Source organism: Chroicocephalus ridibundus, chromosome 2, assembly GCF_963924245.1.
Source record: "Chroicocephalus ridibundus chromosome 2, bChrRid1.1, whole genome shotgun sequence".
Classification (NCBI taxonomy): Eukaryota; Metazoa; Chordata; class Aves; order Charadriiformes; family Laridae; genus Chroicocephalus; species Chroicocephalus ridibundus.
The window spans coordinates 131,754,062-131,769,652 of NC_086285.1; the positions used below are offsets into that span (position 1 = coordinate 131,754,062).

At 35.3% G+C, this 15,591-nt stretch overlaps 1 protein-coding gene across 13 annotated transcripts in view; it reads left to right on the forward strand.

Moving 5' to 3' along the window:
• The window catches only part of CSPP1 (centrosome and spindle pole associated protein 1), a 66,527-nt gene that overhangs the window by 402 nt on the left and 50,534 nt on the right, over positions 1-15,591 (forward strand). For 6 of the 13 annotated variants that reach the window (XM_063327001.1, XM_063327009.1, XM_063327006.1 and 3 more), the window contains exons 1-6: positions 104-244; positions 4,613-4,716; positions 6,110-6,206; positions 9,556-9,656; positions 10,352-10,375; positions 12,867-12,947. In XM_063327001.1, coding sequence (XP_063183071.1) covers positions 4,615-4,716; positions 6,110-6,206; positions 9,556-9,656; positions 10,352-10,375; positions 12,867-12,947 — 405 coding nt within the window. In that variant the 5' untranslated portion in view covers positions 104-244; positions 4,613-4,614. Of the gene's footprint in view, positions 1-103; positions 245-4,612; positions 4,717-4,992; positions 5,061-6,109; positions 6,207-9,555; positions 9,657-10,351; positions 10,376-12,866; positions 12,948-15,591 lie in introns of those variants that run through there. The other 7 variants (XM_063327005.1, XM_063327007.1, XM_063327013.1 and 4 more) reach the window with 3 other exon arrangements.

Below are 15,591 nucleotides of genomic sequence, written 5' to 3' on the forward strand. Positions count from 1 at the left end.
TTGTGCGGCCGTTGCCTTAACAACGGCGCCGCGCGCCCTTAAAGGGGCCGATCCCGGCGCGCCACCTCCCCGCCCGGCCCGCGGCCTCCCGTCCCCCCCTCAGCTGCCCCGAGTCGCGTCGGTGGTTCCGGGGCTGCCTGAGGAGCGCGGCCGAGGAGGGAGGGCGGGAGCTGCAGGCCGGGGCGCGGGCAGAGGCGGTTCCCTGAAGTGTCGCCTTTGAGGAATAAATCTCCTGGCTCTGAAGGTTTTCCGAAATTAATGTCTTTTTTTTGGGGGTCCAGAGTACGTGCTCCCGAAAAGCAGAGAAACCCTTACGGCTAGGGGGAAGTAACTCGCAAAACCTGCTGGCTGATTGCTGTGAGGGTTAATTGCCCTCAACAGTGACGAAAAAGTCGTGTTGGTTTAGTCAGAGTTTGTTAATCGTGGGCGTCCAGATTCTGTTTTTTGGGGGTTTTTTTTGGGTGCTCTTTCAGATAGATTTGAAAACAAATTAAGGTGAAAGGTACAGGAAGCACGGCTCTGACAGCAAGAGCTTATTCTAAATGCCATTCACAGGGGTAGCAAAGCAGCCAGTGCTGGCTGCCCAGAGAGCTTAGGAAGTTTGTGTGAAAGTTTGAAAAATACTTCTTAATGACACAGTTATGTGACCATATAATCAGTAAGTACAATTACTAAACATAATATACAGTGGCTTGTTTTAAAGCACTTTCCTCTTTGCCACCCTTGCTGCGCTTCGTACAGATGGGAATTGCCATTTTGCCAGTTTTCCTGATGTTATTTTAATATTATGGTAGCACAGGAGAGGTGAAATCTGTCTACTTTCACATGCTGATTTTAAATTTTGTGCCCTGTTTTCCTGAACAAATAGGAAAAGAAAAAGGAACATAGTAAACTACTTTAGATGATAAAGTAGATACACAATATAGAGGTAGATATAGTTCATCTGGCATAATACACATGCACATAGATGTTTTGAATATCTTGAATACAGAGACATGCATTATTAACTCTTTTTGGGCATAGATTCAATAAAAATCTCATGTTCAAACTTGACTGACTTACTTGAATATCTGTATGCTTCCTATTGCCTTGTATATTTGCTTAAGTTGAAGCTTACCTACCTGACTCTAATTATTCAGAAATGCTTTTGTGAAAACTTCCAGTTTAAAAGGGAAAAAAGGTTATGAAAAACTAAAATCTTGAAAGTAAAAATATAGACGATATATTATTTTCTTTACGGGACATTTTCAGACAGTAGTCGAGTATATAGTAGCAGTATATTTAATGGAATTTCACTTTGAATGATACAATGTTTTGGGAATGCAAATAGATCCAAGATTTAGAGGTGCAAGGACTACAGGAAGAGCTGATAGATCTATGCTATCAAACATTTTTTAAAAATAGTGTTTACAAAATATTCTGCTTTCCAAAAAATCATGAAAAATACGTTGTTTGCACCTCATAATTTTGGGGGCATATGGCTTATCTTTGGGTTTTCAAATGTTTACAGCATGTTCTGATGTTCCCTTTTGCTCTCTGCACGTGCCCGTGGAGCAACGTTTTGAATCTGCCACTTGTACTAATAATAGCAAGTGTCTAGAAATGCACAAAATGCATTCAGGCACATTGCTAAACTGCAAATAGATTATTTTGTCTTGAATTTAAGTGAAGTGGTTTTATAGTGGCAGGCTTTACCACACTACGTTAGTGCAGTCATATGAAGCCAGTTTGAAGTTAACAGTTTGCTGTGAGTTTAGTGTGTCACCTCCAAGATAGTTCACTGTGTAATCGGAGGACTGTGGTAGCACTCTTTTCAGATTGAAATGTATTGTTATACTGTGGTTAGTCATGATCTCTTCACTTGATCCAGTAGGTGATAAAATTGATTAATATTCAGTAAGATTTTTGCTTATGTACTGGTATATTTTCTGAACTTAGCAGTGTATGCATCACATTCAAATTGTCAGCCTTTTGCTTAGAATATTTAAAAATTTTTGATTTTTTTTCTCTCTCTTTCAGTATAATATACTCTTTGCTTATCTCATAAAGTTTGCAGTCGTGCAAATTTTAAGATGATCAACTTAAGCAGAAGGATGTAAGATGTAAAATGTCTAGCTATTTTTCTAAGAGGCATTTGGCCCCTTTTGCTGGCTATTTAGCTGTATTAAAGATATGCTGAATCAACAGTGCTGTAGCATTAGTCGTCTTAGTGTTCTCCAAGGCCTGGAGTTGTGAGCTTTGTTCCCGCGAATTGAATTGCCTGTGTAGTTCAGCTGTAACTGTTTTGTCTTTGTTTTTTGATTTATTATATTGCTCGTTTGAGCAACATGGTAGGACTGCAGGATGCTAGAATATTCATTATGTTCTTCGTGCTAGATAGAAAATATACTGCAAATATTCCTTTCCTTATACTGTTTCTCAGAATAGATTTGGTACCATTCCAAGACAGTGATTTGGAAACAGTTCTAGAGTTTATAAATGTTATTGTAAATAGAGGTAAGACAGACAGATGTTACAGTCAATGAGCTTTTGGAAAGGCTTCTCACAGTGCCTCCTTTTATGTGCGTTAATTTTCTTCTCTGTGGCTATGTAGCACTGGATAGGTGATGAGACCAACTTTTAAATTCTTTAGTATGACAAGTTGTTTCACCCATTCAGAACAAGGGTTTTTGTTATTCTTATGTAACCTAATAGGCTAAATAAAATTTACCAGTGGCTGGAAACTTACCCTCTGTTAGATTTCTTTTATCCTTTATCAGTGTGCAAAACTAATGAGATTAAAGATTTAGGACAAATCAGATGGGGGAATTTATTTTTGGAATAGATTGTCCTGTATTACCACTAGGAGTTGTAAATAGATTGTCCTAGTTCTGCCTCCTTTGTAACAATATTATAATTTTCTATGATGAATCAAAAAATGGCATTAATGTAAGAGAAAAAGTTTAAAGGAATACATTTTAAGGAATACACCAAGTAGATGTATTCCTTAAGTTAGCATGCAATTACTTGAAATTATTTGATGGAATTTTGGTATTTTTTCTCTTCATCTTTCTTGTAGTAAGCATTTATCTCAGTCTCTCTGGACATGTTATTTTATGTTTACCTATGTAGTCTCTTATTCTGTTGGTCTTTGAGGTGATTTTTTTTGGTTTTGTTTTCAATTCTTTGATCCTCTTCCTGAAAGTGTTTTCTAATATACTTTTATTGTTGGCTTGTTGTTTACTTCATACAGTCTGTAGGCTTTAGAAAGATACTGAATTAGCCTCGATAAAACTGCTGTGCAATCTGAGTTTAGATACCAGATGTGATGGGATTGCTTAGGAACCTGCATAAGCAATCCTATTGCTTAAGTTGTGTGGATAATATTAGAGGGATTTGAGGGTCGTAATTTTCTTCTCAGTTTCATGCTTCCTTTAAGTGTGGAATATAACATGGATTTTTTTATCTGTAGGCTTGGTTTTACAAAACTTCTCCTCCAGTGGAGTTGGTGAAAATGCTGAGTGGAGATTAGGATGAGTAGTCTTGTATGCAGTCATTCTCTTTGTTTTTGTCTTTCTTCTTTCCATGGTTACTTAATATGAAGCTTTGCAGTATTTTTAGTTTTGATAAGACTATCCTAACAAAGAATATTCAAAGTCTGAGTGTGTGCCTTCATGTCTGTACAGTTCTGTTGCCATGAATTTGAATCACTTTAATTTTTATTACAAGGTTATCTAGGAGCAGCAATATACAGTAAGTTGCACAAATAAGGTGCTAAAATTTCTGCTCTGAAGGGCTTTCAGTTGAATAGGCAAGATGCACAACCTATGGAAGAGAAGTAATCAGCTGTTCCTCAGTACAGGTTTTCTTGCAGATGAGTGGCTTGTCTGATTGCAAGTCAGTGCTGCCTGATATCCACAATCTTGCAATTATTGCAGAATTGTAGCTGGTTTTACTGCCTCTGCTATTTTATTGGTACAGGAGGTAATGATACACTGTCGGCTAAAACTCCAGAAACACCATGCATGTATTTTGTGTTTTGTGGGGGTTTTGTTGGTGGGTTGTTTTTTTTTTTTTGCTTTGTTGTTTTTTGTGATTTTTTTGGTTTTGAGTAAGCATGATGATTTTTAAGACTTCTCATGATAGTAAGTTAAGCACAGAATTGATTGTTATGACTTGGTCCTTATTTTCGAATATATTCAAGTGTATTTTGCACTTTTTGTACCTTTTTTTCCTGACAATTCCTTTGTCCTGTTTAGGTTTTTTGTTGTCTAATTTTGATTTTATAATTCACTAACAATATGCTTGTGCTGGTGTGTAGTGAAGGGCCATTGGCAGATTTGCAGTTTAAAAAAAAAAACAACCCCCCAAAATTTTACCCAAGTTAGAAAAATAGATTAGGGAAATATCTTCAGTTTTATAATCTGGAATCTTTGAATTTTCTGTCTAGTGAAACATCAAGTCATCTCCTCCATGGAGAGTCAGGTGTTTTGTTGACCCAGCAAACATCATGTAGTTCTGAGGGAGAAACTTGAATATTACTTAACTACTGTCTTAAGCAACTGTAATTAAGCTTTAAATTTTTGAGGTTCTGATGTAGAGGCAATGTTCTATGTCTTTTCTATAACCTTAGAAATGATGGCGGATGATTTAGACAAATCTATTGAAGATCAGAAGGCCAAGTTGGCACGAGATAAGGCAGAACTTGAAAATGATCCACCTTACATGGAAATGAGGGTAAGAGTATTAAATAGTTTTCCTGAATTTAAACACTTCTATTGCTAGGGTCTTGATTTAAGCTTGCTTTTACTGTGCTCTTAAAACTCTATTTGTTCTTAAAGTATATATTAAAGTTTTGTCTATTCAAAGTAATTTTTAACTTAAATACTTGTATCTGTATTAATGTAGATTTTTAAAAACCTGTTTGCCGCCATGCACACAGAGTAACATTTGTATTTTACAAGTGGGAAAACTCTTGTAAATTGTTATCATTGTTCTTTCCCCCCTCCCTAGGGAAGCTGACTAGCAGGGATCTGCTCTCTGCCCACGCCAGAGCTTGGGTGTTGGGATGGGGATGGAAGGTATAAATATCATCAAAATTTCTGTTACAGAAACTAGGAAATATAAAAGGCAAATTACTTAATCCAGTCAGTTAAACAAAATCTGTTCTTATCACAATTTTCCTATTAGAAATTTTTAGTACCTTGTTCTAAAGCTATAAATATTACATAATTTGCAGATCACCATTAAGTTGTTTAATAGTGCCAGTATCTAGCAAAAAACTGTATCTAAGTAATTCAAGCTAGCTAAGTGTTATGGTAACTAAATGAAGTTCTCTTTTTTTTTTTTTTTTTTTTTTTTTGTTTTACAGAGTTTTGATTTGTCTGTTGTTTGACTTGCAAAGCCCCAAACAGCTTGAGCTTTTCAGAGCAATTATAATATTGCATTTTCACTCCCTTTTTTGTTTCATCAGAACTTGATGAGAATTCGTCTTTCCCCTTCTGTGGGTAGTATAAGTATTTTTACCTAGTTACAATAATTCTCTCCAGAAAGTTTTATTAATTCATTCCAGAAAGTTAATTCTTAGGGAGCTGTGAGGAGTTGGGCTTCCTTTATTTTTGCCTCCTCTGCTCAGAGCAAGTTTAAAGAGGAGGAGAATGTTTCCAGCCTGTAGTACGATAAAGTCCTAAGCTGTATGGTGAAAGTGTAGTTACAGGGAACAGGTGTTTTAAACTTGCCCTGTAATACCCTGTAATTCTTTCATAGTTCCAAGCAGGGTGTAGTACGTCAAATCAGCCCCTGTAAAAAACCAGAGAGGATATGAGTAAACTATGAAACAATTGTGGGTTATGACATATGGTTTATGACATAAATCACAATATATACTGTCAACGTATTTCATGACATTCAGTATATTGAAATATATTGAACTAATAATTCCTGTGTTATAGAGGAGAACTATTTTTTTGGTAATACTAGTGAAACGTATAAGTTGCTTATTGTGTTAATCCAGCATCACTTTCATTCTCTCTATTCTCTGGTGCTAATAATGATGATATTAATGTTATTCTTATATGTGATAGTTCTTTTTTACTTTGTCTTACAGCAAAGCATTTTGTTTTGTTTTCAGAATAAGGAATCAGAGAAGCCTTCTGAGAGTAGCAAAATGTTCATCTCCATGGCTAAAGAAAATATACCTCCAAATAGTCAACAGAACTATCCTTTAGGTATTGTATATATTTTTTATATGTCTTCTAGATTTAAGTAGCATTTAATTACCTTTGAGAATTTTTGGAAGGGAATTACTGCGTTGGATTTTTAATTATAAGATTATCATTATGATTCAAGTGCATACCAATTCTTCAGTCTTCCAGACATCTTGGGATTGTGTGTAATTCTTTTGTAGTTATACCTTTTTTTTTGAATAAGGAAAATGTGCCAAGCACTTTCTTTTTCTTGTAAAGGTAGCTCTGTTAAAAACACCAACAAACCAACAAAACAAACAAGCAAAAAAAAAAGGGGGGGGGGGGGGGGAAACAAAAAGCTGCTTGCCAGTCCTTGATAGAGGATCTGTCCTTTCCTGTTGTATTTGGGTGGAGAAAAAGCTTTGGAATTCCATCTTTCATCTGGACTTTACTGCAAAAGGATCCCTGTCTACCTCAGATTTTTGTCAGTTTTATGGGGTTTTTTGTCAGTTTTATCAACAGGTTAGTGCTGGTGTTGATAATTCTTTGGTTAGCTGTGGGAATGTATGATACAGAAAATAGAACACAGTACGAAGTATCCCAATGGCTATGACAGACCACTACATAATAGTTAAGCTATTTTAATATTAAAATACTTTTATCTCTTGTTGGAAAGCTATAATAGCACATCATGTTGTATTTATTTTTATAATTTGGACTTAACTGTTGACACCTAAATATAGGGACAGACATAATGAAGTATTATGGATTAGGGGCATTCAGGTGGTCTTCAATGAAAAGCAACAAGTAGGTATTGCTATGTGGTGGTTTAACCCCAGCTGGCAACTAAGCACCACACAGCTGTTAGCTCACTTCCCCCAGCGGGATGGGGGGAGAGAATCGTAAAGGTAAAGGTGAGAAAATTCATGGGTTGAGATAAAACCAGTTTAATAATTGAAATATAATAATAATAATGAAAAGGAAAATAACAAAGAGAGAGAAATAAAACCCAAGAAAGACAAGTGATGCAAATGAAAACAATTGCTCACTGCCCGCTGTCCGATGCCCAGCCAGTCCCTGAGCAGTGGTCCCTCCCCAACCTCCCGCCTAAATTTTTATTGCTGAGCATGACACCGTATGGTATGCGATATGCCTTTGGTCCGTTGGGATCGGCTGTCCCAGCTGTGTCCCGTCCCGATGACTTGTGCACACCCAGCCTACTCACTGGTGGGGTGCTTTAAATCAGTGTAATTTCCTTTGGATTAAACGAGACAGGGACTTGTTCCTTGGTAGCTGCTAAGTATTATGGTTCTAAGTTCTACACTTCTAGCAGTAGTGTTGCGAATCAGGCTGAATGAAGTTAAGGTTATTTCTCACTCAACATACTAAATGCATGCAAACGTCTATGTAAAAATACATTTAAAATCTTAACTTTTTCTAAAAAAAAGTAGTTGTCAATGTGATTGAATGTGATTAACAGGATGTGAAATGTCAAATAAATACAGCAAACACAGAACAAACAAAAGCAGAAAACCAATGAAAAAGAAAGTATATTTCTTATTGTGATGGAAGAATTCAGACAAATTGTACACAAAATTAGGGTGATTGTGTGTTAACTGGAGTATTTTTGCCCTGCTAGGCCCTCCTAAAGTAAGTTTTTGAGGTAGATAGTTTTTAAATTTCTCTTAAATCACTACTAATAATTGTTATCTCAGTGCTTTTCTGGTTACCAAGAAAAGATCTTCTGTAATAAAATTAACTTTAAACCCTCTTTTGTTTGAGTACTTGACGTATTTGAATCAAAGCATATTCTCACTGATTTTTTTTCTGTACTGAATTTTACTGGCTTCTCTGAAGTTACTGAATGAATTTTTACTCTGAGGTGTTAGTTGCTTTTGTGTTTTTTTTCCTTGGTTTTCTATAGTTAATCCAACAATAATTTCATGCCAAAATAAAAGGCAAGAGCCTTTTATTGGTACCTGAAACAAACCATTTCCTCTCCTCTGTTCTGTTCCTCTTTACACTTACACTTCTTTTGCAGGTTGAAACGGTACATTGTTTTTTAAAGGAGCTCCCACTTATTTTTCTCCTAATTTTGCACATAAGGTAACTTACAGGTTGGAGAAGAAGCACCCATGCAGATTTTGGTTAGTCGTTGAACTCCGCAATCCGTTTTGAAACAGTGTATGACCTATTTAATCAGGTATTACGTCCTTTCAGCAGGCTAACTCTTGTTTTGACTCGTGAGGATACATTCTGATTTAGCTGAAAATATTTCAATCCAAGCCAGATAAGTATATTTTACTAAGTATTTTTCAACCTTTTATCTGCTTCAGTAGCAGAGTGATTCCCAAGTTAGCAATTTTCTGCATTTATATAATGTTGTTTTTACTCTTTAGACTGATTAATGCCCTAAACGTTTAAAATACTGGAGTCAAATAATGTACTGTGCAATAAATTGGGACTGATGTAAGAGGAAATCTTGACTATCCCTCTCTTCCCTCTTACTCCTTGCTCCTCATTATCCATAGACCACAAGATGTAGAAATGCTGTCAGAGAAACAAAAGGAAACAAAAAACCCCAAACAGTTGCAATCTGTGTCTCTGGTTCTGTGGTTTTGTGGGATTCGCTAGCTCTCTGTGGACGGTGGTGAAAGCGGCTGCAGAGGTGGGCTTCTGGGGCAGAGGGTATTTCTAATGAAGTACTTTAAAATGTATTTTAGGAACAACGAGCAACTCGCATAGCATTATATTTTAAGAGTGCAACTGTTATGAGACCAGACAGTAGTCTTGGGAAAGTACTAAATGTGTGTTTTGGGTCTACTACAATTAAAAACACTGAGATGGAAACAAAAATTATTATTATTATCATATGGTCAGATTCCTTCTAGTTGTGTGGAAGCCAACATATTTTTCACATGCTTCGGGCTAAACAAATGGCTTGTTGCTTTCTAGTTGCAAAGTATATTTTCTATTGTGTGATAAGCACAGCTTAAAATATCATAGTAATTTAGAAACTAACAAGTCAAAGGAGATCCTTTGAAACTTAAACTGACAAAACAAATAGTATAAAATAACCTAAGTATTGTATGTATTTATCAAACTATCCAAAGAAATTCAGTTTATGTTGCATTTTTTTCCAGTGGGGAGAAAAAGCACAAGGACTAGAGGAAAACTAACATCCAAAAACCAATCCATTTTTCTAGAATGCTTTCCGCCCAACTACATACAGAGAAGGTGCTTTTTATTTCAGCAGTTTTGTAATTGCTGGTTGCATAGTTCTTATTTTTCCTTGCTGATGTCTGATAAAAATCTAGATGTAGCTTTTGCAGGATGTGCTTTGTACTGATACAGAATAGTAGAATAATATTTAATGGCATTAAACTTTCAGGTGACTATGGCTTGAGTTTACCTCTTGGAGAAGAATATGAACGAAAAAAACATAAACTCAAAGAGGAACTTCGACAAGATTATAGGCGATATCTTTCTCAGGTAAAGCTTCTTATCTGGTTGCCTGAGTTTAGTGAGTCTTTTCAAATTACTCTCTCATTTTAATTGAATGAAAATTAATAAAATATGTGGAAAATCTTTATGAGAATGCATTAATTATGCATGATGTCTGATTTCGAAGACTCAAGTAAAAGTAATTTCAAAATTTCCTCACTAGGAAGGGTTATATATTTTAGGCTTCTACAGATCTCATTGCCACGAGACTGCATATTAGTTAGTACATTTTATTCTGACTACTTTTATTTATCTCTACTTCTTTCTTAGTTGCTTCTTAAGAATTTAAAATATCATCTGTTACTTCCTTAAGTACTTACATATTCTATGGCCTGTAATTCAGGGAAGAATATTCCTATAATTAGTGTGACTCCATTTGACAGCTTGTTTTCAGTTTTAGAAAGAAAAGAACTTTGAAGTTCTGATTAGCATGATTCATTAAGTGTCACAGTAAATTTAAAATTGAAATGGTATGTATGAAATGTCATAATCTTGGCAATATTCTGTATCCCTTCTTAGTCAAACAGGAAAAAAATCAGGAACTAAATAATTTCTGTTGTCTGAAAATGCTAATTATCAGTATCTTTAGTTCTTAAAAATGAAAGAATGTATTATCGTTAAGAAAATAAGTAATTTTTGAATGAAAGACGCTTTTTGAATAGTATCTTTTCCCTGACTTTTAGGGTATTTCACAGGCAAAAAGAAAGGTAGGGTGCCTGCAATATCTTTTTTTTTTTTTTTTTTTTTCCTTCAAATTAGTCGCCTTTTGCTTTGTTTGAAAGCTTTATGCTCTTTGATTTTTTTTTTTTTTAAAAATCATTACTCTTTTGTGCTTTGTGTGTTTGTGCATGCTATAGTAATTAGTTGTGATTAGCAGCATTGTTTGCTTTGTGCAAAATGATTGCTTATATTTATTATTTTCCATTATTAAGTTTTTAAAACACTTGTTAATTTCCTTTTTTCCTTTGCAATTGCTATTATTGCTGTCTAATGCTGACTCTACAGAAGTTTTTCTTTCAGTAGACATTTGCATCAAGGCATATCAGTTATACAGATGTTATGAGTTCAGATTTTTTTGTTTTCTTGATATTTTGTAAAGCTGGAACAGAATAGTGAACTCTGAAATACTATAATATGTCATCGGAACTAGAGTCAGAGCTTTTTTATTCCTTATCACTGCGAAATCTCATCAGTGGTGCTTAGGAAAGCAGCAGAACCAGTTATTCGGCACCTAGTGGCCAGAATGCAAGAAGTGAAGTATTTTGAGGAAAAAAATAACACCAGAGGCACACTTTTGCAAGCTTTGTTCAATTATAGTAATTTTTAATTATTTATATAATTGTACTGTGATGTATGTATAATTTTCAAATTTAACACTGTCCATCCAGGTTGGTCAAATTAAGCAACTTCAGTAAAGGAGTGGGAGGTAATGTGGTAGAAACACAACCTTCTGTTTTTTCTGGGGCTTTGAATAACATGCATATGATGCAAATTAACTATATTAGCATGCAGTGGAATTCCTGAATATCAATAACAGCAGAATTAACTGGGTTCTTAAGCTCTAACCAAAATGATGCTTATATAATTGTTGCTTCTTGTTTAATCTTACCCTTCAGATTATTTCCAAAGTTAGAATGTTGTGTTAAAACTTAACGTTTCATAATTCTCACCAAAGTACCCAAATAATATAATTTTTACATTAAATTCTAGTGGTTTTTTTTCTCAGTTGAACGTCAGTTTTACAAATTTAGGTTTATAAGGTGTTATTGTTTGTTTTTTTTTTTTTTAGTATAGTACACAGTAGCTATATTAAGCTTGTAAGGCCTGAGGAAGAGATAGGATAACAATCTCTAGTTTATTTTTCCCACACAAAGAGATAGTGCAACTTTTAGCAGCTCTCATAGTGATAATGTGGTTAATAACTTGTTTAGTCTCGCTTATGTTGAAATGCATTTTCCGTATCAGCTTCTGATTTTTTGGCAAATACCTCTTTAAGATCAGTGTTTATCTCTACAGACGTGCTCAAAGTGTGAAAAATAATTACTTAATAATGACGATTACAGTTTATTTACTTTTTCTAGTAAAAATAACTTAGCTTTCCATATTAATCTAGTTGTCTTGGTGCTTGTATATTTACAGGGTTGTTAAAACCCTTAAATCCTTTAATGTATAGTTGTGAAATATAGTTCATAATGATGTGATTTTTGTACTGGAGCCAGGTACAGCTCTTACCTGTTGACATGCCTCTAAGCCTTTAAGCTATGTTATGACATAGATAATGGAAGGAAATAATGCTTGTGAAAAACCGTATCTACCCCATTCCCCCCATCAGCCCATACCACACAAATAGGTGATCTCGTTATTAAAGATAATCGGATTTATAAAACAGTTGATTGACCAAGAATGGCCTGGGGATGCTTTTAGTAGATGAGTGATGTATGAGGAAGCCACTACACCTGGAAGCTAAAGACCTGTTCCACCATTGGTGTTTGGTTTGAAAGGCTGATGCTTTACACAGCCCTGTTCCCGAGCTGTGCCCCAGGGAGCTACATGGAGCGCTAACGTGTGTTTTCAATGGAAAGTTCTGTTCTGAAAGTGACTGATGGTCCATAAGGAATTGCAGGATTTGGTGTTGGATCATTATCCTGAAAAGTTTGGGGACTGCTGTAGAAAACAGACAGTGTTGAGATGCAGAGTGGTGACTGTGCTATTGTTAGCATGGATTCCGTCTGCTAAAATAAGAGGTAAACAGATGTTTTCTGCAGTGAAAAAAAGCAATTTTTCATCGTAAGGAAGGCAGTGTTTAGGAAAATTCCTCTGATGCTTGCATAGATGCGTGTGCTTATACTACTTGGTTACGGGAGAAATGAGTAATGGTGGGGTTTTTTGAATATTTTTTTTTTTAATATACAGAGAATAATTTGTGTAATCCTTGAAATAATGTAACAGGGAAGAAGTGACAAGCACTTTCAAACTTAAGTTTAAAGCTTGACAAAGCCCTTTTCTTTCTGCATTCCTTCACTTCATTTGTGTGTTTGAAGAACATCCTGCATTTTCAAAATGTGAAGGTTATCTTCAGTCTTGATTTCATTAAATTGATCATATTTATTTCAGAAAATATAATTCCTAGCGACTATTTAGCAAGTAAGATTTGGTATTTAAAAATGTATTGAATGATTTTCATTTTTTTTAATGTAGAAAAATTATCTGACTACTGGTGAAGTAGATCCATATACTCAGGGATTATCTCTTCCTATTGATGAGCGAAGGTCTGCCAAGGTAAATATCTGGAGGAAATTAAGTAAGTGGTGTATAACTTGAAAATGAACCTGGATGTTTAAACTGTTGTGGAAAATTTACTTCTTTTTTTTTAATTCGGTTGGGTTTTTTTTACACTGTTTACAAATGAACACTTTTTGAGGTCGTCATTGGAATAATTTTCAGAAAAGTCTTCAAATTTTGTTTTTGTTTTTAAATTTTTAATCCTACATTACCTGTACTCTTAATTTATAGATAATTAGATGTGTAATTCTATACTGATACCAATTTGAGGTTTTCTACTTCTAATTCACACCTGCAGGGCACTTGGTGTGTTCAGGAGCTCTAGTGGCTGTGCTTGGGTTTTGTTCAGCGATAAATATTGATCTAATAAAGAACACTGTTTTCTCTGATATATATATATACTTTTTTAATTTAATGCTCTTCTTAATGCATCCTGGGGATAACTTTAAACATATTTGCTTGTAGTTGTTTCTACGGCGATATTCTTGTCAGTTCCTATCAGAACTAAAGAAAGTGTGCTTTCTGCTGTACACAGTTTGTTTTGGTGTCTTTGCGTATGCGTAACCTACCTGCTTATCCTCATGTGATTATTTTTGTTTTTGAACAGATAAATCCAGGAATCTAAATAAAAGTTGATCTGATATTTCATGTATTGCCTGCTGTTAATACAGGAATATTCCCAATTTCCAATCTTTCTTTGAGAGTACAATACTAATGTGTTTTGTGAAAGAAGTACACATTCTCTCTCTGTGTTTAGCTAGCCCCTTTGATCTCCCTGAGGTTTCTTATCAGTTTATGGTCTTGCTTTCATATGTTGGAGAAAGATACCAGCCATAACAGTCTCTCTCTGCTATTGTAGGTTCATGGAGGTTAGAATATGAATATGCAACACGCATGTGTGGATTTTCTTAACCTCTCGTCCATTCCTCTGATGCATAGTATGATTCTGTGAAAGCTTAAATCAGTCCTACAGGAGTTACTTCTCCTCCCGTCCTCACACTGTTGGCCTTATATTTCCAGTTCCTTTCTTAAGTTTGCTTGTAAATTGATCCAGGAAGTTGAATCAGCAGAAACATTGTAATTTAGCAAATATTTTTGATGACTCAACAAACACTACTGGTTGGTTATTAGGATGGGTCAAACCCCGGTGGAGATGCAAGGCAGAAAGAGAAACTGTTGCTGGAGGAGGAGTGGACTGTTACGCTCTTGGAGGTTTTATTTGTTTTTGGTTTTTTAACCTATGTTGCCTCAGAGTTGCATTGTTGCTCTGTGCTTGGGGCCGCGCTGTCACTGTAATCTGGTGCAAGACTTTGGCTATGGAATGTGTTGGTCTTGCCCGTGCTGGGCTTACTTATGCTTTCTGCTTCTCTTGTGCTGTCAATAATGTTTGACCATATGAGGAGCCAGGTGAGAACTCAAATAAAAAATTGCTGTTATGAAAAAGCCCAAAACTCCAAATTACACTAGTGTTTAAAAAAAAGGGAGGCGGGAAGAATGAAATGCCCAGGGAGGGGAAAGGACTTCTCAGTGAAAGATAAAGTGTCGTTGATTAATTCTGTGGAAATTAAAGACGTATCTGGACTGGAAACATGCTTGATCATTGTTGGTTTTGTATCGTAGCAGCTCAACATTTGTTGAGATTTTCTGTACAAGTGCAATATTGTATCCTTTTTACCCATTTATTTATTGCTATTGTAGAACCTAAAAGCTGCCAGAAGATGTCACACTGTGCCCTGCTAAACACTTAGCCTCTGGGCAGATAATGTTTAGAGGTTAACATTTGCATTTTGTGTTCCTCTATTAGGTAAAATGTGCAGTCACACAGCACATTGAATTTTCTGCTGAGTGTTTTGCCGCCTGTTAATGACAATGCTAGTTTCTCAGCTTTGGAAAATACCCCTCAGGCAGCTTTCATAGCTGTCTGCAGGTTTTGTATTGTCACTGTCAGAAAACCGATAGACACAAATTCTGGGAAAAAAAAATCAGTTTGGGGGAGCATTGGTTTCTTTTGCAGAACTATCACTAAGCTGGTATTTCCATGATGATTGAGATATAAATCATTTTTGTTTGGAATTTGTTCATGGGAAAGTAAATTCATATATAACATTCAGATTTTTTAATACCTTTTGCTTTTTTTATTGGAAAATACTGCAGTGGAGAAGAGCATGATTTGTAATATTGTAATCTAATTCACTTTTTTTGTTTATGTGATGGTTGGAATGAGGCAGTATAAGAGATGTCCCATGCTTTAAACATAAAGTACTAATATCAGGAAATAATGCAAATTAGAGTTTACTTTACCTGGAGACTTTTGTATTTCATATTATATTATTATTTTATTTCATATTATATTATTAGGCTGTTGATGTAAAATTCCTGTATTCCATAAAAGTGGTGGCCAAAAAAGCTGTCTCTTTGTACAAAATATAACCTGAGCAAGCTCGTTCTAAATATTGTCACCTTGCAAAAGCAGCTACGACAAGGTGGATAGATCTTGTTTTTCTTACTTTTCCTTGCATTCTTTGTGCTTTTGACTCATTTTGCAGTCAGCTTAACTACCTGTTTGAATTTGACAGTTCAAGTTATATCCTAAGCTATCAGCTATAATCCTAAAACACATCTTGTCTGTACATATATTTGT